Raw genomic sequence first — 26,382 nt, forward strand, 5'->3', positions numbered from 1 at the left:
ATTAATCACCATAGCCGAAATCTCACACTCTCTCTTCTTGGCACATATCGAAGGACGTGCGGTTTGGTGGGGGTGGATGTTGTGAAGATTTTCGGCAACGGTGTGAAAATTGCATGGAATGTACAAAATCGAGTGTGTGGTTCTTCACACAAGACATGAAACAATAATAGTGAAGATGTGTGAAGCATAGAATGTTCTTCGCCTAAACTGTGGCTTAACTACTCGGAATGGTCTTTGGAGGATGGGACCGGACAAACGACGATGGAACCAGGACCGGATGGGGATGACGACCAAACTGGGACCGACATCGGATCGGATAGATCGGATCAATGGGTCAGATGCAGACCAAATGGACCGGAGACAGATCGATCAGATAAGTTGATCGTGACGGTTTCGGTGCGAAACGAACAAAATCATCTAGACTAAAAAACCTAGTAAAATTTGTATACAAAGGGATGCAAGCAAGGCTTGAACCTTGCACCTCCAAGTTAGGAGGCAATAAACTTACCACTAAACCAAGTCATTTCTGTAGAAATATTTTTTCTATCATTATAGTTTTACATGTAAATTCTCATATTAGAGCTTGATTGAGTGACATGGTTATCATGTTGGCATAAAAGGCCGAATCCTTCCAAGTTGTATCCATTTGAGTGTGAACTCGTTAGTAAGTTAGGGCTTAGTATATATAAGCGAATACCTAACATTGTAATGGAGGGAAGTTGACGAGCAGACGATTGTAATCTCTGAGAGAGCAAATGCGTTGTGCAGAAATTAGAAGCTTTCTATTCAAGCTTGCAACCCTATATCTGCCGTCTCTATCTTCTGTGTGTATGTTGTTTGTTGTTCATAGCTGTTGAGCGGCAAGCTCAACTGGAGCCGGATCGGCTGAATAAGCTTGAGCCAGCAAGCGAGACGGATCGGTAAGCTATGAGCAACCGAGCCGGCAAGCAACAGAGCCGGTGAGCTGGGGAGCCGGTTAGCCGGATCCAATCAGTAATTGGAAGCCTAGTATTAGTGTAGACTACTAGGCAATTATAGACTCGTAGTAAGTGTCAGATGCTCGTGTGAGCATTGAAGTACGCGGTACTTCTATCAGTCCCACGAAGACTTGTATAAATAATGCTACTGAGCATAGTTGTATGTACAGAGTAATTATATCGTTTTTGAATATAGCTTTTACATTCTGCTCTCTCTGTCTCTCCCGCGTACTCTGTGTATTCACTACTTTCTCTGTTTTCTAACACTTCCGCAAGTAATTGTTTACATGGTATCAGAGCGCGAGGGTTAAGAACCTCCTCTCCAGCCGACAAACGCTTGAAAGCAAACCCTAACAGGTCGTAAAACAGTAGACAAAGAAGTGATGGATAGAGGGATGGCTAGCTCGCTCCCTATGGAGAAACTCGACAGATCCAACTATGCATCTTGGTCGTATAAGATGCACCAGTACCTGCATGCGCATGGCTACTAGAGTTTCGTCGAAGGAGCCAACGAAACAGCACCTGATGCGGCACATAAGGACTTCCCAGTGTGGGAACAATCAGCAAGCAGAGTGATGTACTGCTTCGCGTCCAGTGTCGGAGACCAGCTGCTGAGCCACATCCGAGACGCCAAGACGCCGAAGGAGGCTTGGGGGAACCTGAAGAAGGTTTTCGTCGCGAGCACTACAGCCCGAAAGCTACAACTCGGACAGGAGTTGAGCAATGTCCGACAGAAGGACATGTCGGTGGCGGATTACACGGCCCGGATCAAAGAGATCTGTGACTCGCTTGCCTCTATCAACGTTACCGTAGAGGAAGACGAGATGGTACAGGTTTGTCTTGGGGGCCTGGCATCTAAATTTAGAGCGTTCCAAACGGCAGTGTGTACAAGAGAGAATACGCCGTCATTTTTCAACTTACAGTCGATCCTCCTTGTAGAGGAGAACCACGCCGGTGTGTCCACTAGTGCACCCACTGACAGCCGGATGTTGTACACGGAGGCAAATCGGTTTCGTGGGCGTGGTGGAAGAGGCAGGTCGGCACGCAATGGAGGCGGCCAGCAAGAGCAAGAACGAAGGCACAGAGAACGTGCCGACAACAGTTCTGAGACTTCCACAGGCAGGGGGAGTCATGGCGACACCGGAAGACAGACAAGAGAGGTCAGCAACGGAATGTTGGTACTGTGGCAAAAAGGGCCACAGAGAAAGCGAGTGTTGGAGAAATCGAGCCAATTCAGACAAATCCGAATCCGGCAAGGCCAGTAAGGTGGCCGACAAAGCTCGCACTACGCGAAGGGATCGGGAGGATCCAAGAACAGTAACGGGCCAGCCTTGGTGATGAAGCACGAGGCGAACTCGATGAAGAAGACCACTTCCAAATCGGAGGAAGTCTAGTATGTTGACTCCGGTGTGTCGAACCACATGACGAGCCACAAAGAGTGGTTCTCCTTTTTGGAAAAACCGGATCAACCAGGAGTAGTTGAAACCGGAGATGACACTCCTCACCCAATCGTGCACGTCGGAGAAGTCCCTTTGAGCCACGTCGGACAGAAGGGGAAGCTGATGAACGTATTACACGTTCCGACAATCACGAAGAACCTGGTGTCGGTCGGACAGATAGTCGACCAGGGGATGCAGGTGCGGTTTACGCACCTCGGGTGCTTCATCGAGGAAGAGGGCCAAATTATTGCGCAAGGGCGCAAAGACGGGAGGATGTTTATCCTCGACACCAATGACGTCGGCACCGCTCTGTTTGCAAAAGGACAGAAGGTCGAATCGGACATCGATCTGTGGCACAAGCGGATAGGCCACGTCAATTACCGGAGGCTTCAAGACCTGCAAACGAAACAAGTTGTTTTCGGTTTGCCGAAATTCAGCGGCCGGTAGGCCCAAGTATGTGAAGCCTGCCAACTCGGGAAGCAACACCGGCTTCCATTCCCTACCGAATGTAACCGGAGCCGTAACAAGCTCGACCTAATCCATTCGGATGTGTGGGGACCGACACAGAGTGTTAGTCTTGACGGGAGTCGATACTTCGTCTCCTTCATCGACGACTATACGCGGCACACATGGATCTAGCTCATTTAGTGTAAGAGGGAAGTCTTCGAGTGTTTCCAGAGTCTACAAAGCATGGTGTTCCAGAAATCAACCACGTCAAGTCCCAGTTATCGGACGCATTTGAGATGAAGGATCTGGCAGACCTTCATTATTTTCTAGGGATCGAGGTGATCCGAACCCCGGACGGCATATTGCTCTCACAAAGACATTACGTCTTGAATATGTTGTACAAGTTCGGCATGACAGCATGCCGACCTGTAATCACACCCTTGGACCGGAACCAAAAGCTTCGTCCCAACTCCGGACCGGCCTGCAACGAGCAACGGTTCCGACAAATTGTCGGAAGCCTTATTTACTTGACTATCACGCGACCCGACAACAGCTATCTGGTCGGTATGATAAGTCAGTTCATGCAGAAGCCGATCGTGGAGCACCTTCAGTGCGCACAACGGATATTGTGGTATGTCAGCGGCACCAAGGACCGGGGACTGTTTTACCGGCGAGGTATAACCGAAGAGCTCGTCAGTTACATAGATGCCGATTGGGCCGATGATGCATCAGATCGCCGTTCAACCTCCGGTTACATGTTTTCCCTAGGTAGCACAAAAAGCAGCCAACCGTTGCTCTATCGAGCACTGAGGCTGAGTATCGGGGCGCTACCATTGCCACCTGTGAAGCCATTTGGCTTCAGCGACTGCTGCAAGACTTACGGATCGAGGTACCAACCCCGATTCTGGTCTACTGCTACAACATAAGCAGCATGCAACTCGCCAAGAACCCTGTATTCCATGCTCGCACAAAGCACATAGAAGTGCACTATCACTTCGTGTGTGAGCGTGTCCTGAGCGGTGAGGTTGAACTTCGGTATGTTCACACGGATCGGCAAGTTGCCGACATCTTCACCAAACCACTCGACTCGGACAAGTTGCAGCACTTCACCGAAATGCTTGGTGTTCAACATCTCGACGTGCCGCACTTGAGGGGGAGAACGGGCAAAGACACCGGAACGGACAAAGGCAAAGAGACTGTCGATTGCGCCGGTGAGGGAAGAACAGAAGGCGGCAGAGTCAAGAAGGACAGAGCCGACCGAAGGAAGAAGGCGAAGACCCAGACATGGTCCGATGTGGTGAAGGGCTTGGAACCAAAAGACGAATCGGGAGCAACCGATTCGGACAAGAGCTGGAACGAATCGGAGACAGTCGATTCTGTTCAACAGACAGATTTGGAAGAACCGGGCCAAGCAGACACGGATGCAGCGGAAGCCGATGCCATCACGGAGGAACCGATGGATCGACAAGCACCAGAGTCATAGCAGCGAAGGAGCTGAGAGGGGCCTATTGATCAGACATGCCGACCGAGAAGATCGAGGCGCGCAGAACAAGAGGGGGTGCAGCAAACAGAACCGAACCGGATGAGAAGCGCGAGCAAGGCGAAGCGACGCTAGGAGAAGTCGGTTAGAAGAATCGACAGCCATAGAGACTAACACTAGGATCCAACCTCAAGTTGAGCTTGAGGGGGACTGTTGAGCGGCAAGCTCAACTGGAGCCGAATCGGCTGAATAAACCTGAGCCGGCAAGCGAGACGGATCGGTAAGCTGTGAGCAACCGAGCCGGCAAGCAACAGAGCCCGTGAGTTGGGGAGCCGGTTAGCCGGATCTAATCAGTAACCGGAAGCCTAGTATTAGTGTAGACTACTAGGCAATTATAGTCTCGTAGTAAGTGTCAGATGCTTGTGTGAGCATTGAAGTACGCGGTACTTCTGTCAGTCCCACGAGGACTTGCATAAATAATGCTACTGAGCATAGTTGTATGTAGAGAGTAATTATATCGTTTTTGAATATAGTTTTTATGTTCTGCTCTCTCTGTCTCTCCCGCGTACTCTGTGTATTCACTACTTTCTCTGTTTTCTAATGCTTCCGCAAGTAATCGTTTACAATAACCATAAGATCCGAACACACACTTCCGCCTAATTGTCAACATTAACCAACAAGTGGTATCAGAGTTGTGTTTTGTTGTGCGGTGGCAACAGATAACAAAAGAAGAAGCTGAAATAAAAGACTTGGTCATAAACATCAAATCCACAGAAAGAATATGGCTTCAACATCCGGAACAGGAGTCGAAATTAGAAAGTTCGACGGCAAAAACTTTGCCCTATGGAAAGAGATGATGCAGGATGTGTTGATTATCCAAAGACAGGTCGAAGCCATTCGGCATAACGAAAAGCCTGCTTTGATGACAATAGAAGAGTGGAGATCAATGGACAAAATAGCACGCTCCACCATCCGAATGCATCTAGCTTAAAAACGTCTATTTCAGCATAGCAAAAGAGACGACAACGTTCTCATTGTGGGAGAAATTATAGGTTGTATATGAGAAGAAGTCCTCATCTTCAAAACGTATCTTGATCAAACAATTGTTCAACATGAAGATGAAAGAGACCGATCCGGCAACCTCCCACATCAACACCTTCAGCCGGGTGTTGTCAAAGCTCTCGTCCCAAGGGATCAACTTCGAAGAAGAAGTGAAAGCCCTTGCCCTCCTATTTGGTTGCCGGCGAGTTGGGAGGTATTCTGTACGACATACGCCAATAGCCGACTGATCCTGAATTTGGACGAAACGACCGGCCAAGTTCTCACAGAGGACAGTAGGCAAAAATCGATGGGACTATCCATCGACGAGTTGGCAGAACCCCACCACTCGACCGAGTCATTTGACCGACAGAGTTGACCGAAAGAACAAGCCAACAGAACCGGTCGACGACATAGTCGATCGAGAACAAGGGGAGACCGACAATGGTTGAAGTCAAAAACGAGCCAAACAAGTGAGTACCGCACACATTGCAAGAAAGTTGGCCACAATGTTTCCAACTACTGATCAATAAAAAGAAAAGAGAGTGGTCGGCGATCCGAACGGAATCGGGGACATTCCGACTCGGACCACTCTCCAATCGACAACCAGATCAATGTTGCCGACACCCGATCTGGAGAAATCCTCTCCCTAGACGATTTGATGATCAAAGAAGTCCTCTACAGTGCACAACTTGCACCCACGTGGCTACTAGACTCTGGTGCCACATTTCACGTGACCCCCAATGTTGAATGGTTCTCAAACTATTCAGCCGACACCAGCGGCACAATCCGATTGGGAAATGGGTAGGAGTGCAAGATAGCCGGAACTGGGGAGGTTCCCATCAGATTGCCAAATGGCAACACAATAACCCTGCACCAAGTTTGGCATGTACCCGATCCAAAGAGGAGTCTGGTCTCCATCGGCATGTTAGCCGAAGACGTGTATCGAATGACTCTACACGAGTCGACATGGGTGATAAATCGAGGAAACCTCAAAATCGGTAGTGGGCATAAGTATAATAATCTATACCCATTGATGGCGATCAACCTTGAAGGGGCTGTGAACTTATGGCATGGCCGACTTGGCCACATGTCTCAAGCCAGACTTGATCGGTTGATGTCGGTCGGCTACATCCCGAAACTCCAGGCAAAGACGGACTTCTGCAAGCACTGTCGATATGGGAAACAGACCCGAAGTCTGCACTCTCTCCACTACGAGATGGTACGACAACCCCTAGAGCTCGGGCACATAGACATATGTGGGCCCATGCCAGAGCGATCACTAAGAGCTTCCCGGTACTTCATCACATTCGTAGATGACTATACACAGAAAGTTTGGGCATACTCCATCAAGTCCAAAGAAAAAGCGCTTGATGTCTTCACTCGATGGATATTTGAAGTGTAGAACCAGTTGGGACACAGAGTGAAGACACTCCAATCCGACAACGGAGGTGAGTACACCTCCAGAGCCTTCAAACAGTACCTGTCTGAAAAAGGGATTCGGTATCAAAAGACCGTTCCTTACACACCCATGCAGAATGGGGTGGCTAAAGGGATCAACCGAACGATCCAGGAGAGGGCGACGACAATGCTTCAACAAGCTGGACTGAAGTTGGAATTCTGGGTTGAGGCATTGCAGACGGCAATGTACCTGATAAATCGAGCGCTGTCAAGAGCAATCAGGCTCGAAGTGCCACAAGCACTATGGTCAGGCAAACAACTGACCTACAATAGGCTCCGTATATTCGGATGCGAAGCCTATGTGTTCATCCCCAAGGACAAAAGGACGAAGTTGGCACCCCATGCAACAAAGTGCATATTTCTCGGTTATGGAACCGATGGGGACTTCGGCTACTGGCTATGGGACCCTGAGAACCGGAAATTGATCCGGAGCAGCAACGTAGTCTTCAATGAAGACTCTATCTTCTCTCAACGGAACCAACAGAAAACAATGGGCAAGAAGGTATCCTTCGAAGATGACAACGTCATCGTAGAAAGATCGACCCATCGGGCCGACCGAATCAGAGAGTCAACAGACAATTGAACTCCAACCAGCCGACAACGTCCCAGCCGACACCGAATCTGCAATAAGTCCCAACGTCAAACTCAAAGACAAAGTCATCAAAGACAGAGCCGAATCGACGAAGGACGATCAAGGCAGAGTCAACAAGGGACAAGTCAGAAAAGAGTCGACAACAACCGCAGGGGAGAACAACCAAACACCACTGAAATCCCAAACCAGGGGCGGAATACCGAACAAGACTCCTAACTCAACTGGTTCAACAAATACCGATCGTCAATCCGAACCGATCGAAGAATCCAAACCAGATATTACAGCACCCAGGAGATCTGGACAAGATCGAAGGCAAACAGAGTTTTATCAACCAGACCTCGACTATGTCAACTACACGGATGCAGGCGAACCAAGCACGTATGATGAAGTTATGGCCGCACCGGACGCTGAAACATGGTTGCAAGCCATGAAATCTGAAATGAACTCGATTCATCAGAATCAGACATGGGAGTTGGTGGAACTACCAGCAGGAAGAAAGCTGCTACCTTGCAAATGGGTTTTCCGATACAAGTATGTATCCGACTCAGAGAAACCCAAGTACAAAGCTCAGCTTGTCGCGAAAGGATTCAAACAGGAATACGGGGTCGACTACGAAGAGATATTTTCACCAGTATTCAAGATGACCACCCTCTGACTCCTACTAGGAGTCGTGGTGACAAAAGATCTAGAGCTCGAGCAGATGGATGTTCCTACACAGAGATCTGGAAGAAGACATAAATATGTCTCAACCGGCAGGCTTCACAGCATGGTTGTTTACGTACCTGTATTTAACATTTAAATACGTATAGTACCTCATCATTTGTATAGTACGTACTATACCTCAATGTTGTTCAGTCAAATATCATGTACGTTTGTCCAACACGGTATTTAACGTATTTATAAAAAAACAGGTATAATACGTATTTATAAAGAAAATGTAAGTAAACCCCTAACAAAAAGTAAAAGAAAAAAAAGATTTTAGGGAAAAAGAAGCCAAAGGAAGGAAGAAAGAAGAATAGAAGAGATGACGATGAAGAAGAAGAGAGAAAAGAAGACATAAACCTGTCTTGAGTGTGATAATCGCAAAAGATTGAAGAAGAAGAAGAAGAAAACGAAGAAAAGAGAAACCTACCATGAGTGTGATAATCGTAGACGATTCCTCAATCTATGAAGGCATAATTGTAAATAATTACAATTTGAAGTAGAACATCGTGATACACACTTACACTGATTTATAGAATAAGAGAATGTCGACATCCATATTACTACAAGTATTTTAGGATGTGAAATGTTCAAATGTCTTATATGCATTTTCGGATGTAGAACTATATTGTACATCACAAAATTGTGTAAACATAGATGTTTTTTACAATATTATAGATATTTTTTAGAAAGATAAATAATTTTCAAATTCTAGAAGTATTTAACGTACTATACGTAAAATACGTATTTTATAAGTATTTAACATATTAAGAAAACGTATTTTTAAATTGGGAGGTACTATACGGGTATTAATACGTTAAATATGTATGGTATCCGTACCGTACCTAACATACCTAACAACCTTGCTTCACGGCGACGGGGGAGGACAGTCACCTCGTATGCAGACTAAAGAAAAGTTTATATGGCCTCAAACAAGCGTCGAGAATGTGGTACCCATGCATGTATGTTTGGCAACTGGCCAACGAGTTCAGGATCTATCTAATCCTTTATGTCGACGACATGCTGATTGCAGGGAGCAATCAAGCAGAGATCAGAAAGCTCAAGCGGAGCCTTCACGCAAAATTCGCGATGGAGGAACTAGGACAAGCCCGACACATATTGGGCATGAGGATAGAGCGAAATCGGACAACCAGGACTCTCCCAATCCGACTACATCCGCAAGGTGCTGAAGTGCTTCAACATGGAGAATGCGAAGCCAACACCAACACCGCTTCTGACGTCGATCAGACTATTGGGCAGAGACTCTCCTGCAAACGACAAGGAGAGAGAGCTTAATGGAAAAATACCCTACGCATCGGCAGTAGGAAGTATCATGTACGCAATGGTGGCTACCCACCCCAACCTAGCCTATGTCGTAGGGGTGGTCAACCGGTACATGTCAAACCCAGGAAAGAAGCATTGGGAGGCCGTCAAGCACATCCTTAGGTATCTGAAAGGAACCATAGATGCACAGCTGACATTCGGTTCAACAACATCAACCGAAGTCGAAGGCTATACCGATTCCGACTACGCTGGAAACACAAATAATCGGAAATCAACATTAGGCTACATCTTCACCTATGGTGGCGGTGCAATATCATGGAGGTCGAAACTTCAGGAGTGCATGGCTCTGTCTACCACAAAAGCCGAGTACATAGCATCGTCGGAAGCAGCGAAGGAAGCAATCTGGCTGCACCAACTGTTTGCCAATTTCAGAACTGCAAAACCGAATAGACCGACCAACGCCGACCATCTAGTGCGACTCACAGAGCGCAATACACCTCATCAACAATCCCGTCTACCATGCGAAGACGAAGCACATTGAGGTGCGGTATCATCATATCCGGGAGCTCGTGATCGAGAAGAAACTCGAAGTTTGGAAGATCGACACCGAGGTGAACATCGTTGATTGCCTAACGAAGCCACTCCCATATCAACTCTTCGGAACACTAAGGACGACGATGGGGCTATGACAAGCGACCGAGCAGAAGAAAGCCGAACAAGGAGCAGAAGGTAAGAGTTGACCGACACTCATACTATACCTCTGCCGACTCGGCTACTTGCCGATAGACTTGTAACATAAGATCTAGTTAAATTTGTAATCTAGGTTTACGGGGGAGATAACCCAAGCACTTGTATATGCAAGAAAGAGTAATCCTTTTATGGGGGAGTTTGTTGGCATAAAAGGCCGACTCCTTCCAAGTTGTATCCATCCGAGTGTGAACTCGTTAATAAGTTAGGGCTTAGTATATATAAGTGAATACCTAACATTGTAATGGAGGGAAGATGATGAGCAAACAATTATAATCTCTGAGAGAGAGAAACGCGTTGTGCAGAAAGAAGAAGCTTTCCATTAAAGCTTGCAATTGTATAAGTCTATATCTGCCTTCTCTATCTTTTGTGTGTATGTTGTTTGTTGTTCATAGACATGAGATCCGAACACACACTTCCGCATAACTGTCGACATTAACCAACATATCATGCATCACATGTAATGCATGAGTGCGAAATGGCAAACATGCATCACATGCATTCCATGCATTGTATGCATGTCTTGTACCCTAACATGCATCATATGCATGGATGGATCTATAAAAGAGGGGATAAAAATGATCAAAGGGGGCGATGTATTAACCAAGAATTTAATAAGAAGAAAATCCGTTATCCAATTGATGATATATCTTGTTCCTTAAATCTAAAGTCAAGGGTTCAATCTTAATCTCTCTCAATCTAAAGTCAGGCGTTTCATCTTATCTCAATCTCTCTCTCTTTCAGTCTATCTTAAATACTTTCTCGCGAAAGCTAGTACAAACTTTGAATCCTTCCGGTCTAGAACCCCGGCGGTTCTGCCTCACGATCCGCACATAGTGACGGATTTTCACGACAACGAGATAATATAAAAATAGCTAAAGATAGAGCACTTTTTACGCCGATCATAATATGCAACCTCGTGTATTCAACCCTTGACAGAAGGTATTTTTACGTGTACTTGACAATTCTAAGACGTTGTCTACGGTACGGGTAAGTGTGCTAAGTTGGCCCCACGGTTTCGTGGACCTTTTCAAGTCCTCAAACGCATTGGTTCATCGGCCTATTGTCTCGCTCTTCCCGATGGCGTTGAAATTCATTCAGTTTTTCATGTAAGTCGTCTAAAAGAACTTCTAGGTTCTTGCGACAATACAGTTACAACTGAAACTCTTGTTACTTCTGAAGAATTATCTTGTAAACCACATGTACCAAAAAGAATTCTCGATGTTAAAACAAAAAATCTGTGTACTAAAATAATCTGAGAATATAAAATTAAATGGATGGAAAAATCTATCAAAGATGCCACTTAGGAACGCGAAAATACTCCTAGAACTAACTTTCCATTACAAGAGTGCAATATTTTAAAGAGGGGGAATATGTTACGAGCATGACCATATAATATCCTGCGGTGAGAATTTACCGTAGTATTCTATACACGTGGATAAGTGTGAGGGTTAAACGAGAGTGTAAAGAAGGGCAAGATTACTTTTAATCCTCGGGATTGAGACAACCCATTAGGCCAAGTGTGAACTTGCCTGGGGGCCTTGGGTATTGCTATAAATATGAGGCCTAGCTACCCTCATTTCATCATATCTTGACTACATCGAGACCCTGTTTCGTGGTGGGTCAACTCTTGTAGCGAGCGGGCCAGCACCAAGTACGACTCGACGCCACGGCGGTGGTATGGGACGCCGATCGAGGCTCGCGTTCGTTTCGATCCCTTCGCTCGAGGGTGGTCGGGTGGATCGGCACTCTTCTTTCTCTCTCCTTTCTATCTATCTATCTTTTATCCTTATCATATGCTTACTTTAGAACATAACTCTAACAAGGTCCAATAGGAAGTATCATGTTATGGAACTTTGTTGTTTCGATTTGTACAATTAATGGTGCGCCATGTAATTCAAACCCGTATCTCAAATGAATGATTCAATGCATTCAATGCTTTTTTGTTAAGCTACATCCACTTCCAAACCAACTTAATGATAAGAACTACGATGACGCTTGAACCATTTCCTCATATAAATGAGCTCCAAGGAAAGGAGATGTTTGGTCAAGAGTGAATGAGCTACTAGACGAGGCACACATTTGAGTTGATAATAACAAAAGGTCCACAAACAAGTAATTATGCATCTATCATTCACAAGGGCATTCTTCAAACACACAAGTGCTCACCATAATAGAGCCAATTCTATGACTTAGTCAGAACACTTTGCCATTAGTGTCATCATTGGAGCTAGTGACAAACTCCTCATCTTCTTACAATTCGCCTCCACTAGAGTAAATTTGCTACTTTAGTACCAATTTGTTTTGGTGATTTTTGTCTCTTTGGAAACTCATTATTATCAAGTTCTCATTTTTGCTTCCATTATTGTGTTGATTTTGGAAGTTTGCACTTCATGGATAAACGTGCCATGCACTTTTCATGTTCATGCTAACCAATGGTCCTCATTTCCATCCTCTATGACAATTGTCATGTGTAAGTAGACCATTTGGTTCTCTGAGCCAAATTTCTTACAATTTCCATCGTACTTCTCTTTAACGAGTGAGATTGTTTGTTACGGGTGATATCATGTGGGCAATGCATCTCTAGTGATGATGATGATGATGATGATACTAAGTGAGTGGAACACTATGGCAAACCATTGAGACACATTTGCACCATATATTCCTCATTGACCCACATGTCAATAGAGGCAAGATAGTCACATAAGGTCTTAATCTTTAGGGTGTCATTGACAAATACACTATTGTATTACATGTTGATGACAAATAGAGGTAAGATAGTCACATAAAATCTTAATCTTTAGGGTGTTGTCAACAAATATACTACTTTACAAGGCTCTTAATATTTAGGGTGTAGACCCATTTCCATGTTGTTCAACCCTTGTCAGAGTTGAACCTTGCATACAATTGTGTTGATGCCAATCATCTATCAAGATTATCCAATGCATTCTACAACATCTTCAATCGTGTATACATCATACATCATGTGTCTAACCCGTTGTTGGTGCCATATGATATTATTGACTCTTCTTGGATTTGACATGCTCACCCAATTGTCGTTGACGTAGCTTCTAGCGTTAGTTCTATCTCTCCCTAAGGAGACAATTTTCCATTTGCATATTCATCTTGTTGGTGTTGATTTCTTCTTCTCTTCATCTTCCTTCGATCTTCACAACACATGAAATTTGGTGCAACTCTTCCAAACACATGAAATGTGGCGGAGCCTTTTCACAACACATTAATATAAGATATTAAAAATCTTAGATTAAAAAGAAACCCTGAATTATGAGGCCCCCAAAGATTAAGAACTAAATGGGGTTAGATGGAGGAAAATGTGTGACGATCAATAGTACTTCACAACATAGTATGAACCATACGTACCATATGTGCATTCGCATTCGCGAATGTTTCAAGCATTCACGTAAGAAAAACACCCTCAAAGAATGATAAATGCCATACTTTTGGATTAACTATTTATCATGAGGTAAATAAGCCTACAAAATGGAAAAAAACAAAAAAATACCATTAAAAAAATGGGGAAAAAACAAAACAAAAAAAAACTCAAGAATGTTTGAATAACATTCGCATTCGTTTTCCAACGTAAGAAAACAAATGTTATGCTTGACGAACACAAATTTTACGTACTATGCTTCACAATATAACAATATAAATCATGTCAAAGATTTCTTTACCACCAACAGGGACAAAGAAAGTGGGAGAACAAGTAAATATAAATTGAATTGTTGCATTCTTCATCTTGTCTCAGCTTTCACTTCCATATCCTTTTCCTACTATGTGTTACTAAGCTTCCATATCCTTTTCATGCTCTTTGTGTTACTAAGCTCCAGATATGCCACCTATTTAGAGGGTTGAGCTGCTTAATGTAAAGAGTTGAGCTTGATGACAATATTTTCCCCTTGCTCCCATCCTTGGATTGCAATTCCCTGATATTAATTGGGATTAAGTGTAAAAAGTTCATAGGTGTAGCCAATTCTAGTATCCCCCCATGATGGACAAAACCTCCCATAAGAGCACATTCTAGTATCTATTGAGAAGTAGGCATTGTTGTAGATGTTTTAGACCAGCCTTGGTATGATAGCCACCACCTATAACTCTCACTAAAACACATAGTATTGTGTCAATATGATTTAATCAATGGTGCATCCACAATGAACTTAGAAGCATTGGGTGGATGGACAAACCAAAAGGATGTGAAATATGTAGAAACCATGACTTTACAAACATGTGCAAAATTCCTATTTTGAGTTAGATTCCCACTATATGGCCACGTGGGTTTTCTTCAATAAACAAACCATCAATATACCACCTTTTGGCACTCATTGTGATAGTGTCTCCACGTTTTACTTATACTTCTCATTATTTCTCAAAGCATATGTATAATATTTTCTTTGAATGGTTTTTAGTTTTAAGAATAGGAGACATTTAAATCCATGCATGTGGGTTTCACCTCCTCTTAAGGGTTCCCACGTGTAGTAGGTTCCTTAATATGATGTGGTATAGCCAACAATTTATATCGAAATTACAAACTAGAAACAAGAAAGTTCTAAATCAAAGAGTTGAAGTTGATACATCATTAAGAACTTATTCTAAGCACGGTATTCATCCCATAGAAATATCTTTGAAGACAGGGCAAACAAACAGATGGTCTGTTAGAACTACCAAAAATCACTAGAAGCTCTTTAGATATTTTCCTTGCCTCTCAACAAAAAAAAGAAAGTAGCTTCAAAACCAATATCATGCACACTAGGATACTATATTTTCTTTAAGGATCTATAATAGCTAAGTGAATATGATAACCCACGAGATACTGGTTAGAGATAGTTCTCCAGTATGGCTTTGACCACAATCGACACGGAGCCTTAACCTGACCAGGTAGGCAAGAACCACAACTAATGAAGAGGAAGGCACTTTAGAAATTGTAAATTTAAGAAGTTCTTCTTGACTGCCAAATAAGACAGATACTTCCATATATGGATACAAACAAGTTTACCCCAAAAAACTGAAGAAAAAAGGTGAGGATGCAGGATCTTTTGAACCCACATCCATATTCTTGAGTGTTGGTTTGCGCACAAAATGCAATTCTAAAAGTACAGTCGCCTCAATAGATATATCTGCTATATATATAAGACTTAACCCTGGAGATAGGAATTCATACCAGCGCAATGCTTCTTAAGCATTTGCCCAGTAACAAAACATCTTGCAATAAAACATTACAATGCATCTACTTAGGAAGATAGATCATTACATGTATCACTTTCCTGATGCCAATAATTTTTTTTTGCTTCATAATCTAAGATGAACTAAATAAGCAGATGTCTCATTGGTGCTGGCCATATCAAAAAGTTCAGGAACTGTTTATATTATACTGATGGATATCTCTTTTTGAATTAATCATTGCTAGCATAAACACGCCATTACATAAAAAATTATATACCCCACTTTGATATGGAGAGTTAACAAGTTCGTGTATGTATGTCAACATCATTATCTGAAAAAAAGTCAATTAGAGGACACATTAAAATTATGGTTGATAAACATATGTTCATTACCATGATAATCATAATCATTGTTTCATTTTGGAAATGCACAATTAAATCAAGCAATAATGATAGCCATAGCACTCACATCATGTTTCCATATCTAGACCATCTTATTATGTTACAAAACAGAGCCCTTAGGTGATGCAAAAGCTTTACCAAAGTTTGAGAGAAATCACCAGCTACATCTAGAAGTGCTTTCCATTTCGAGTTACACTTCATCCTCATTGAGTAGCATATTTGGGATACCTTTAACAACCGGAAAACGTCTCCCTGTCTCAGGACATATTAATGCACCTTCTTCCAGATGCACCTATAGACACAGGGACAAGTAGAATATAAACTAAAGAACCCAGACTTTTTTACACACTTTGGATCAACCACCATATTAAGCAAAGAATTCACAACCTTTCAGACACTCAAGATAAAGTTACATATCGAACATAGAGCTCACAACTTTTCAGACCTTTCAGAATGATACGAGACACATACCTCTAGCAATGCATGATGAAATTTCTGCAAGAATTCATCATCTGCCAACATTTCGGACTCCACTTGGTCAGGGAGATTGTCCACACCCAGCTGAAGCATTAGCCAAGGGGTAAACATTATTCAGAATGCTTAAATCAAACGTGAATCATTCACTAAAGGCAGCAATTGTTCAGCACACAAAATACGACGTAGAATCCAGACAAAGGAAAACATCTCAAATACTCTTGCACTTCTCTTCATTTCTGAATGCTCGAGTTCCATTCGAGACCGTCAGTTTTGGTGTCACGAAAAGCAAAGCATGCAAAAACAATGATAGTGGAAAGCAAAAAGACACAATAATAGTTCACCAGGCAAAATCAAAGCTAGAATGGACAAAACTTTTCAATAACAAAGCAAGAGCGAAGAAAGTTTTTTTTGGCGAGGCCCTTTTAAGTATCGCATACCACAATCTCTAGGATATCTCCTTCAAAGAAAGATTGTATTGAATGCCAAATTTCAAGCAAGACAACACATCTTGTTGAGAATCCAAATTCAGGCAAAACTGACAGAAGAAGTTGTTTAGAAGCTACAGAATCCAAGGAAGATAACAAGGTTAATTAAAAAAATTAACATAAAATCTTACGAGTAGAAAAGGCACAACACAAAACAGTTCTGAATGCAAAAGAATCAAAATAAATACAACATGGATCACATTTTTTATATGCCTTCACTTGCAAAGAAACCAACAGAATTCGTTTTAAAGGAAAATGGAGATCCAAATTCAAATAAAAACAATCTCAAATTTCCAAATCCAGACAAAGATTGTTCAGATTGCAAAAATCTGAACCAAGACATCCAAATTTCTTAATACATTCCAAACTCAAGAAAAGACCATAAAGAAGACTATTCAAAGGAGTTGCAAACAAAACCAAAACAACAAAAACAGCTGAAAAATGCCAGATTCAATCAGCTTTCCACATTCAAGAAAGAACAGATTGTTTCACATCTTGAATGCAATCATGAGATTGCTGGAAATTCCAAATTCATACAGAGATTGATGGGAATGCAAAAACTCATAAAAGAAACAAAGATCGTCAAAGATGCAAACGCAAATGACAACAAGGATAGTTCAGCATGCAGACAGACACGCGTCAGCATGTACCCCTAATATTGCAAAGAAGCCAGAACTAGCAAACAAAACTTACCACAAACTTAGCCACAGGGGGAAAGGAAAACTCACAGTTTTGGCAGCCTCACGGAAGGCTTTCCATTCGATCTTAGGGAAGATGTTGCGAAGGAACTCAGGATTGACCTCGGCCTCCTTAGTCTCTACGGAGGTAGCTTCAATGGCGAGAGGGAAACCATTGGAGACTCCCTTGATGTTGCAGGAAAGCATGTTGTGTGTGAGGAGCCTCATGGCTGGCTCTCCTTCTCTCCTCGGGTCGGGACCTCTACACGAAGAAACTGCTGCGCCCGCGTGCGTCTCGAAGCTTCTAGAAGCTTCTCCTTCGGATCGATTCTTATTTATATCTGCATTCTGGGAACGAGAGAGACACAGAGAGAGAGAAACCCTTGATGCTCTCTTCCAATGCGTATGTATATGTATATGTATATGTATATGTATATGTATATGTATGTATGTATGTATATGTATGTATATGTATATGTATGTGTATGTATGAATGTTATGTATGTATGTATATGTATGTAGGTATGCTATTTGTGTTGGGGACGCTTACAAAACACAATGCATACTGAATTAAGTGAATGAATGAGAGTCTTTTTTAAGAGATCAAGATGGTCAGGGGCCTATAACTAAGTAAAAGACAGACCAAACAAGAGAGAGATCATCACATGTTAAGGACAACAAACCTAGCACATAAATGTCGGTTGCTCATGGTGTTGATTTTTTGAGTCCCACCGGAGACACATGAATCAGTGTTTTTTGTGTGGTGGATGGAGTACAATGAAGAGCGGGTGAGGTACACACACACACACACATATATATATATACTACACACATACATATGTATGTATATGTATATATATGTCTATGTTGTATATGTATATGTATAGCATATCCTTGTATGTGTAGATATGCATATGATTGATTCGGTTTATTTATTCAAGTTCAAATTCGTCTTTGCATCACATTTCGACCCAACTTTTACTTTACACACTCTGGTGTCCAACCATGTGGAGTTTCGAGGGAATTGAAAAGAAAAGAGCGAAGACACAGGTAGGTAGGTATGTATTCTATGCAAAAGCTATGCCTTTCTTATGTTCCAACTTTCAACGGCATGAGTTTATCACTATATGGAAAGCTACTCCATTCATGACAACCAACTATGGTACTCCTTATTGGCATTTTCAACCTCTGAAATGGTTGTTCCCCCCCCCCCCCCCAATCACATAGAATTTAAATCTTGTAAAATGGTTACACTAATGACAGGATATCTTCTTAAAAAAAAGAAGAAGTTAAGTATGTAACTTGTATGTGACAACCAAATTTTGTTTTGTTTTGTTTTTTGTTTTTGGGAGGAGGGGCATATCGGGAATAAAACGGGGAAAAGAGAAGGGGGGGTATTGTATGGAAATATGTAAAACCAGAAGAAAGCAAGAAAGACAGAAAGACAGAAAGAAGAAGTAGAAGAAGGTTTTTTTAGCAGGCTGCAGGAGGCCACACATTGATGAGCCATGGCGGGAAGCACCTCCCCCTTCCCTTCCCCTGCACCCTCCATCGCCATCGCTATCTCCGCCTTCTCCATTCCTTCCTACACTACCTCCCTCTCCCTGCACCGCAAGAAACAGAAGGTCCGGAAGCATCCTTGGCCCCCCCATCCTTCCCCTTCTCTTCAGATGCAAACTTCCCACTCCTCGTCCTTCGATGGAATACTGTCAAAACATACGTCTTCTCTCTGCAACTGCATACACCACAACCTTCTTCCATGTCCACCCTCCGCCTCTTCAACTTCTCTTCTGCAAACATCGCACTCGTTCCGTGGAATATCGAAGAAGTCGTCATCGTTTGGCACTCGAGTACAGTATCCTTCTGTGCCTCTCTGTTTTGATTCAAGGGGAGCAAGTTCTCGCACCACATCGGTCTGCTGCACACGGAGAGACTCTTTATTACAGAGGGATTACGCAGAAAAATCAGAGTTAACGCTTCAGGAGGTCTTGCAAAGGGTCATTTTTGCTCTAGGTGTGGATAATTGTCCTCTCAATGCTCATTTCACAGCAAAAGGTATGAAGCACATGATCATGATATCAATTCACTTCGTTTTCCAAATTAGAATTGCCGTGAGAAGCTTTGTACTATGTCAAAAAAATGCCAGTTTTGTGTGAAACACTGTGTTGATTGTGGTGTTTTGGGGTTTATGCCTCTCTGCTGTATTTTTTAGAAAAGCTTTGAATTATTTCTAATCATGCCATTTCTGTTTTATATCGAGTCTTCCTCCTACCTGAAGCTTCATGTTAGCTCAATTTTTATATGAAATGTCACACTGCCATATCGGGCATGGTACCATCCACGAACATTCTTGAATTGTCTATGTAAAAACGTTATATCAGATTTTTTTGTCTCTTATGATATCAATGCATGCCATTTCTGTATGTAAAATGGAACACCTACTACTGGATATTGAGTTCTCTGCCTCGCTATATTGAAGTTTTTTGCCTTCTATATTGATTCTGATTATGCCTTCGCATGCCATTTCTGTATTTAAAATGCTTTGTGGACTATGATAGTTTGAGAGTTTATCATTGATACTGGGAATTAGTTTTGGTACATGGATTTCCATGCTCCGGGAGGAGTAAATACCATGTGCGGATTATGGATTTTGTTACAATCCTTCAAACCTCTTTGAAGTCGTAACCCTCAGTAATGCTCAAGAGGTAGTGGTTTATTCATTATAATTCCCAAGTTTGTGAAGGAAAAAGTAGTAGAGTTGAAATTGTGCGAAGGAAAGTCCATGTGTCTTGCCCATTCTATGCTGAAAAATATCTGCAAACTGCCATAGTTTCTTTCTGATACTTGCCAATAGTGAACTCTTAAGGGGTTGACGCTCCAAGAATGGAGAAATGGCAAACCTATCATTTTAACCACATGCCCTGAATTTCTGATGACGCTTATATGTAGTTTTTATGCTCAAGCATGATGCATAGTCCACAGCCCAATGTACCTACATGGCATTATTGTAAGTGGTAAATTAATTTTATGCAGCTAGGCAGGCAAGCATGCTTTGGTTTGGAGGGTGATTGGCAACTAACATGGTGTTTAGATGGTCGGTTTTATGAGCACTTCAATAGTGAAGAAATGGAATTTCAATATGGATTTGATGGCAAAGAGAGCCCCTGGCATGCTGATGCAGGAGGGCATGTTTCAGCTTTAGAACTTGACAATTTAGAGGTACATTGGATTCTTTATAAAAGAAACAACTACAACGTGAAACTGAATGATGTCTTTACTTTAGGCCTGCCTACTAGCTTCATGGATAAGGACAGGGTACTGGGTTACTGAACAAGGACAGAAAATTCTGCTTATCGAGAAGGGGAAAAAACAATGTTTGGCTGAGGATCCTCTTGCTGCAGATGAGATCTGGTTGTCTGTCTCTTTAAAGGGTAAGAAGGTAATATTCTCTCTAGTCGTACATCATTCAACAATTTATAGGAATTACTGTGTCAACTATGTGAAATGTTAGGGAAAAGCTATACTGAGTTTCTTTGGATAATCGATGATTTGTCACAGGTAGAGACTTATATTTTGGTTGATTCTCTCACATGGCTACCACGAAGAATGGAAATGAAAGCATTTGGCGGAATCGAAATCTGGGAATTTGTAGGATGGGAAAATGTCACGGTAATGATAATTTTTACATGTTTTGCAGTGGATGTGTGGAATATTTGTTTTTCTGCTTTCAATGTATAGTTCTAGATTCCTTCATCATTGGAAGGAGCGTATCATAGGAACAATTGCATAAGTGATTCTATCTGAATATTAATTATGAGGTTTTATATTTGGGTGTTGCAGCCTGAAGTAAGATTCAAGTTTCCAGTATTGACGCTTTTCTTCCCTGCTGCTGGAGGAAAGCATTTATATAAAGTTGAGAACGATGGCATATCTTGCAACCAGGGTCAGCAAAACCCTTGTTTTTATACCCATCCATCTACATCGATACTGCCGCGCAATAGTGCAAACAGTCCTCGTATACAATTAGACAAGTCATGTTCACCATCAGTTAAGGTAAGATCAGCGGTGCATGTGTTATAGGATCTCAAAGGCAATAGCTGTGCCTTCGCAATGCCATCCCCATAATTTTGACACTATCATGTTTGAAATGTTTTAAGCACATGTATGTTTGTAGAATACTTTATGTAGATATCCTCACTTATATTACCTCGTCAATTGTTTCTGTACTGGTGAGTGTCTACAATTCTAACTATAAAAGTTCTATCTGAGGCTTGTAATTTAGCCTTTTCAAGTTTTCTTTTCTTCTTTGAGCAGATGATCCCAGCAAGAAGTGGGCATCATCTTGTTTCTCCATTAATTGACGGAGTAAATATGGGGTTAGTCATGTTCCTGTCTATTGAAGCATTGAATTGTAGTTTTCTGTCTTTTACCTAGACTGATGGTGAGGTTCTTTGAAATGAGCTTTATAGTTAATATGGCATGTGACAGATATTTCATTGTTGACACTGGAGCAAGTGGTTTGGTTATTTCTGGAAAGAAGGTGAGAAACTCTTTTGCTTTAGTTGAGTGCGTTTAGGTGCTTATTCAGGTGTTTTTTCTTGACTAGACAATATGCTTATAAAGAAAAGATAGAAGTGAGTTGTTAAAATGTAAATTACAACCACGAAACTGCATGCAAACATATAGTGTTTGTTTTTCAAGTAGAATTATCAGGTGATTATTGAAAATAGATGATAAAGTCGTGTGCTATTTGATTTTTGGGAAGTTTCATTAAGGCTGAAAATTTATCGGTGTATTTCCTCTATATTTATACTTCACGAGGTACTACTAAAAATAAATTAGCATTATGTACGACCATAATGTCATGATGATTTTTATCTACTTTCACCTCATTGTTATGTTCATCTATGACAATTAGGAAGGCAAAAGTCTGTATTTACCACTATGAGATATTAATTGTGAAATGTATTATATCGTATAAGGGTAAAAAGAAAATGCATGCACCTTGATTTTGAATCTATAGTAAATGGAAACATGTGTTTCTTGCTTATTAAATCCTTATTCTAGAAAAGCTGCATGTATTTTCTGCAGGCAGACGAAGTCAATATGGGCTCCTTCGGGGAGGCCTTTATCACAGGTGTAGAAGGCAATGTAAGAAAATCTTCCAAAATTCATCAAATTGTGCTCTATACTCCTAAATTCTTTGATTTCAGATGCAAGCATATTTATGGTCACTACATAAGGTTAAAAATCTCTGGCAACACGTTCAGTTTTAAATACAGACGGTTGATTATGTAGAGGCTGAATAAAATGTTGTAAGAATTGTTGCCTCCCACCACAATTTACAATGGTCATTCTGGGGCGTTGGAACTTTATAGGTATATGCTCATATCTCAAGATGGCAGAAACGTAGATGAATGTATTTTAAATTTGTAAGATGAAAAGATTATATGTTAAGGTAGATCCTAGGGTCCATTTACAACTGATCATCTTGATTTACCTTCACTTGTGTTTTTTAATCGCGTTATGTATTCCTGAGTGTTTTTTTAATGGTGTCATGTAATCCTTTTGAAGATTCCTGTACCCTGCAATTATATTGAGACAAGAAGTAACTGGATACATGCAATATGTGGGCTCATAGTACCATCTGCAATGTGATTCCATAAACTTGTCAAAGGATTGGGTAACTTAACCTCTTCTGGAGAAACCATGCTGCAGCAGATATCATTTGTCACATAGAATGAGACCACTCTGTTTTAGCTTTTCTGTTCACTTCTCGGATTTTGCATGAAAATCCTGCTTCTCTAAGTTAATTACGTTAATTATATCAGAAGCTTTAGAATGTGAGGGAACAGTGAAACCAAACACATATCGACTGAGCTGCAGAGGGAAAGAATTATCAAGGCTCAGCAGTGTCAATTTAGGACCTGTGGACGGTGGTATGCAACTGTCCAGAGTTGTATAGGTCACTTCTATTTAGACAGCATAAGTAGCAAAAGAAATCTTGTCTAGAGGAAAGGGAACATGCAACTTGTATGTTATTGAATGGTCTCTGATTAAGCTGATGTAAATTCCAAATTAAATTCCTACTTTTGTTTTAATATTCATATCTTTGATAGTGTCTTCCAGTTCAAGACATGTTTTAGAAAAGGAAAATCTTTTCAGCTTGGACCATTCACAATACACAATCCAATATTTATACAGGTACGCAACCAAGATTTATATATGATATCGATATTTATTGGGTTAGATTTTCTTGATGAGTGCGTATAATGTGCAATTATACAAATGCATGTCTTTAAAAATCACAGGCTCCTTCAGATGAGGTTGTTAGAGGAGTGACTGAAACGATTTCAGGGATCTGTGGATATGACATCTTTTGCCAAACTATTGTTGAGGTACATTATCACCTAAAAAAGTTAAGTAGATATGGATTCTTGTCATATTATTTTCATGCACTCCATACAAAATTAATTTGACAAATTTACATTCCTTGAGGTGAAGACCGCTTGTGCTTGTGTAAATATGTGCTCATTGGCAACATTTTTGGATCCATTTGTCTTTTAAATCAGTGCTTAATCACATTGATCATATCTCTTGTGCATTGATTTCTTGAAATAAATTGTGCAGATGGCAAGTGCAGAGTTTCGAATATCATTCTATGACCCATTGTTGTACAAACAATATCGGTCTGAAATAAAGTGGGAGGTAAATGTTTTTGACTAAAGCTGTATTATGAACCCATAAAGAAAGTGATTTTTACCCTTTCCATTTGAAACAGCATTAGGGTTCTATTTCCTGTATTGATCTCAGGGTAAAACTCTGAAATAACCCAGATTTGTTTTTCTTAATCTCCCCAAGTGACCCTAAGTTTTTGTTTTTCTCTCAAATGCCCTTCCTTGAGTGCTCCTGAACATTCCTTTGTTTCTTATATGCCAGCACATTTTTATTTACCCCTTCCTATTCTTAGGTTCTATTATTTTTAGGTTTAAGGTCTAGGCGTTATAGCCTTTTTAGGGATTCATGAACTTCTACATCTTTTAATCTTTATACTGTAAACAATCCTTTTCTAGCTTACATGTTTCTGATTGTTTTGGAAATGATGAGCATGATACACCAGGTTAAGAGTTTTATTCAAAGTAAGAACATCTCACTAGTTTAATCAATTGAGAGGCAATGTTATCGTAGTAGTCATCTACTCGTTCAGTATTGCAGTAGAGTACACCATCAGATCTGAGTAATTGCTAACACCCTTTTTTATAGGACCTGTATATGCTCGACAACACTCCTCATGCTGTAGCTAAATTCAAGGGACATAGTGCTATCTTCATGCTGGACACAGGGGCAGGAGGAATAGATATTATTTTTCATAAAAGGGCTGTTGAAAAGTTCAATTTAAATGCTAGTCTGGATTGGAGAGGTGTAGCTGAAGTTACTGGTTTGGGGACAGGAAGCAAAGGGATTAAGGTATACATGTTAGAACTTTACTTCTTAAATTATATATCAATGTTTTCCTCATAGAATAACATATTAACATTTACATGCTATTAGCATTTTGCTTCATCATTTTTCATGCGCTATTGCATATTAGCATTTTCTTTGTCGATTACATATTAACATTTGCTTGCTAGATTAAATTTTAACATTTGCTTGCCATGTTACATTTCACCAGTTGCTTGATCACATCATGATCAATCGCTTGCTTGCTTGATCACATGTTGATGATCATTTGCTTGTTATATCACATGTTTTGGTCGTTTGCTTGCTAGATTATATAGTAGCATTTACTTGCTAGATTTGTTTTGGCATTTCATCTGATATATTACAAGGTATATATTTGGATGATTTTTTATGATGCTCCCTCTGTCCTATAGGTTGAGCAAGGGATTCTAGATTTGGTAGAATTTGGTGGCCATACATTCTCACGAGTTCGAACATTACATTTCAGTGCCGACGAGCAGGCATTGGATATCTCCATTTATACATCAGGAGTATTGTGTGGAGAATTAATTTTAAAACACGTTGCTATTTTTGACTATCAAAGTCGCCGTTTCGCCCTTGTGCAAACGCAATAATGATTTCCACCCAATTGTGGTTATCCATTACATTCACATCACTATTCCAATGTAGGGTTCAAATTCCAACTTCTAACATTTTGGGATCGATTTTCCCAATATCCTTTTTTATTATTATACATAAATGGGTATTGATGATAGCTATTGAACATCCAAAAATTAACATTTGAAGTGATGTAACATAATTGAGAATTTCAATTAACAAATAAGTGAATTATGTCATCAATCTCATGCCAGATTTTAATGTCTATGAATGGAGCTTTTAGTAGATTCATAATGCAATTCAATGCCCAAGTCTAGATCTTTAACCTCACATAAGGTTTTAATGTTTGCGTTAAATGGAATTTTAATCAGAATTACAATCTAGTTGTGCTAATTCCAGTTGCATAACAATCAAATCTAATTCTTCTAGAAGTTGATCTTGTCAAGAGTCGCTATGATTTTCAAACTGTAGACAAACCATCTTCTCTTGAAACAATGGATCTACAAATTCAGTTTCCATAACCCTTCTCAAAAGAGCTTCCTAAACTCAAAGAGTTGTCAATGACATGCGGAAGTTGTCATTGAGGGTTTCTTTTATATATTTATTTCATACACAGCTAGCTGGTTTTATGAATAAGAAAGCTTAAATGTCTCACTAATTCAATAATGGGAAACTTTGAAAGTGTGGTATGCTTGAAGTAAGAAAACGGCTCAACAATGCTCATGCATGTATGTACTGCTAATAAGTTGTGATAGAGGGCATTCTGGGAATTTTATTCCGGTAATGCCTTGGAGCACCTATGGGGTGGGGTATGTTTACAAGGCATGCCAACTTCCCCACCTTATCATTGTTGGTAGTCTTGTATGGCGAGTAACCAACGAGGCAGGGTATTTTCTGTATTTGTTTCGCGATCTCTCTCTCTCTCTCTTATATATACTG

The 26,382-nt window shown here is 41.1% G+C and overlaps 3 protein-coding genes across 5 annotated transcripts in view; 2 read left to right on the forward strand and 1 right to left on the reverse strand.

Moving 5' to 3' along the window:
- LOC147860019 (pentatricopeptide repeat-containing protein At5g27110-like) overlaps positions 1 to 26,382 on the forward strand; it is a 48,845-nt gene that overhangs the window by 17,061 nt on the left and 5,402 nt on the right. The gene's annotated exons all lie outside the window — the stretch shown is intronic.
- LOC147860020 (Trm112p-like protein) lies at positions 15,704 to 17,710 on the reverse strand. Its single transcript, XM_087324155.1, has 3 exons — positions 17,437 to 17,710; positions 16,218 to 16,307; positions 15,704 to 16,038 (listed from the first exon to the last, which is right to left on the reverse strand). The coding sequence occupies exons 1-3, from the start codon at positions 17,611 to 17,613 to the stop codon at positions 15,937 to 15,939; spliced, it is 369 nt and encodes a 122-aa protein (XP_087180281.1). The 5' UTR covers positions 17,614 to 17,710; the 3' UTR covers positions 15,704 to 15,936.
- Positions 18,863 to 25,686, forward strand: LOC147860021 (uncharacterized). 3 transcript variants are annotated; one of them, XM_087324743.1, is made up of 13 exons: positions 18,863 to 19,440; positions 20,423 to 20,604; positions 20,669 to 20,824; positions 20,944 to 21,054; positions 21,226 to 21,438; positions 21,700 to 21,761; positions 21,874 to 21,925; positions 22,477 to 22,536; positions 23,515 to 23,589; positions 23,697 to 23,783; positions 24,016 to 24,093; positions 24,649 to 24,852; positions 25,260 to 25,686. In XM_087324743.1, the coding sequence occupies exons 1-13, from the start codon at positions 18,894 to 18,896 to the stop codon at positions 25,458 to 25,460; spliced, it is 2,028 nt and encodes a 675-aa protein (XP_087180869.1). In that variant the 5' UTR covers positions 18,863 to 18,893; the 3' UTR covers positions 25,461 to 25,686. The 3 variants fall into 3 exon arrangements, 2 of the variants coding, with proteins under 2 accessions (XP_087180869.1, XP_087180870.1); XM_087324744.1 differs by having other exon boundaries at positions 19,278 to 19,440; positions 20,419 to 20,604; XR_015530243.1 differs by lacking the exons at positions 24,016 to 24,093; positions 24,649 to 24,852; positions 25,260 to 25,686 and having other exon boundaries at positions 23,505 to 23,589.

The sequence above is a fragment of the Azolla caroliniana genome, unplaced genomic scaffold, assembly GCF_043228905.1.
Source record: "Azolla caroliniana isolate FFs.n. ecotype wild unplaced genomic scaffold, voAzoCaro1.0.p SCAF_9, whole genome shotgun sequence".
NCBI lineage: Eukaryota > Viridiplantae > Streptophyta > Polypodiopsida > Salviniales > Salviniaceae > Azolla > Azolla caroliniana.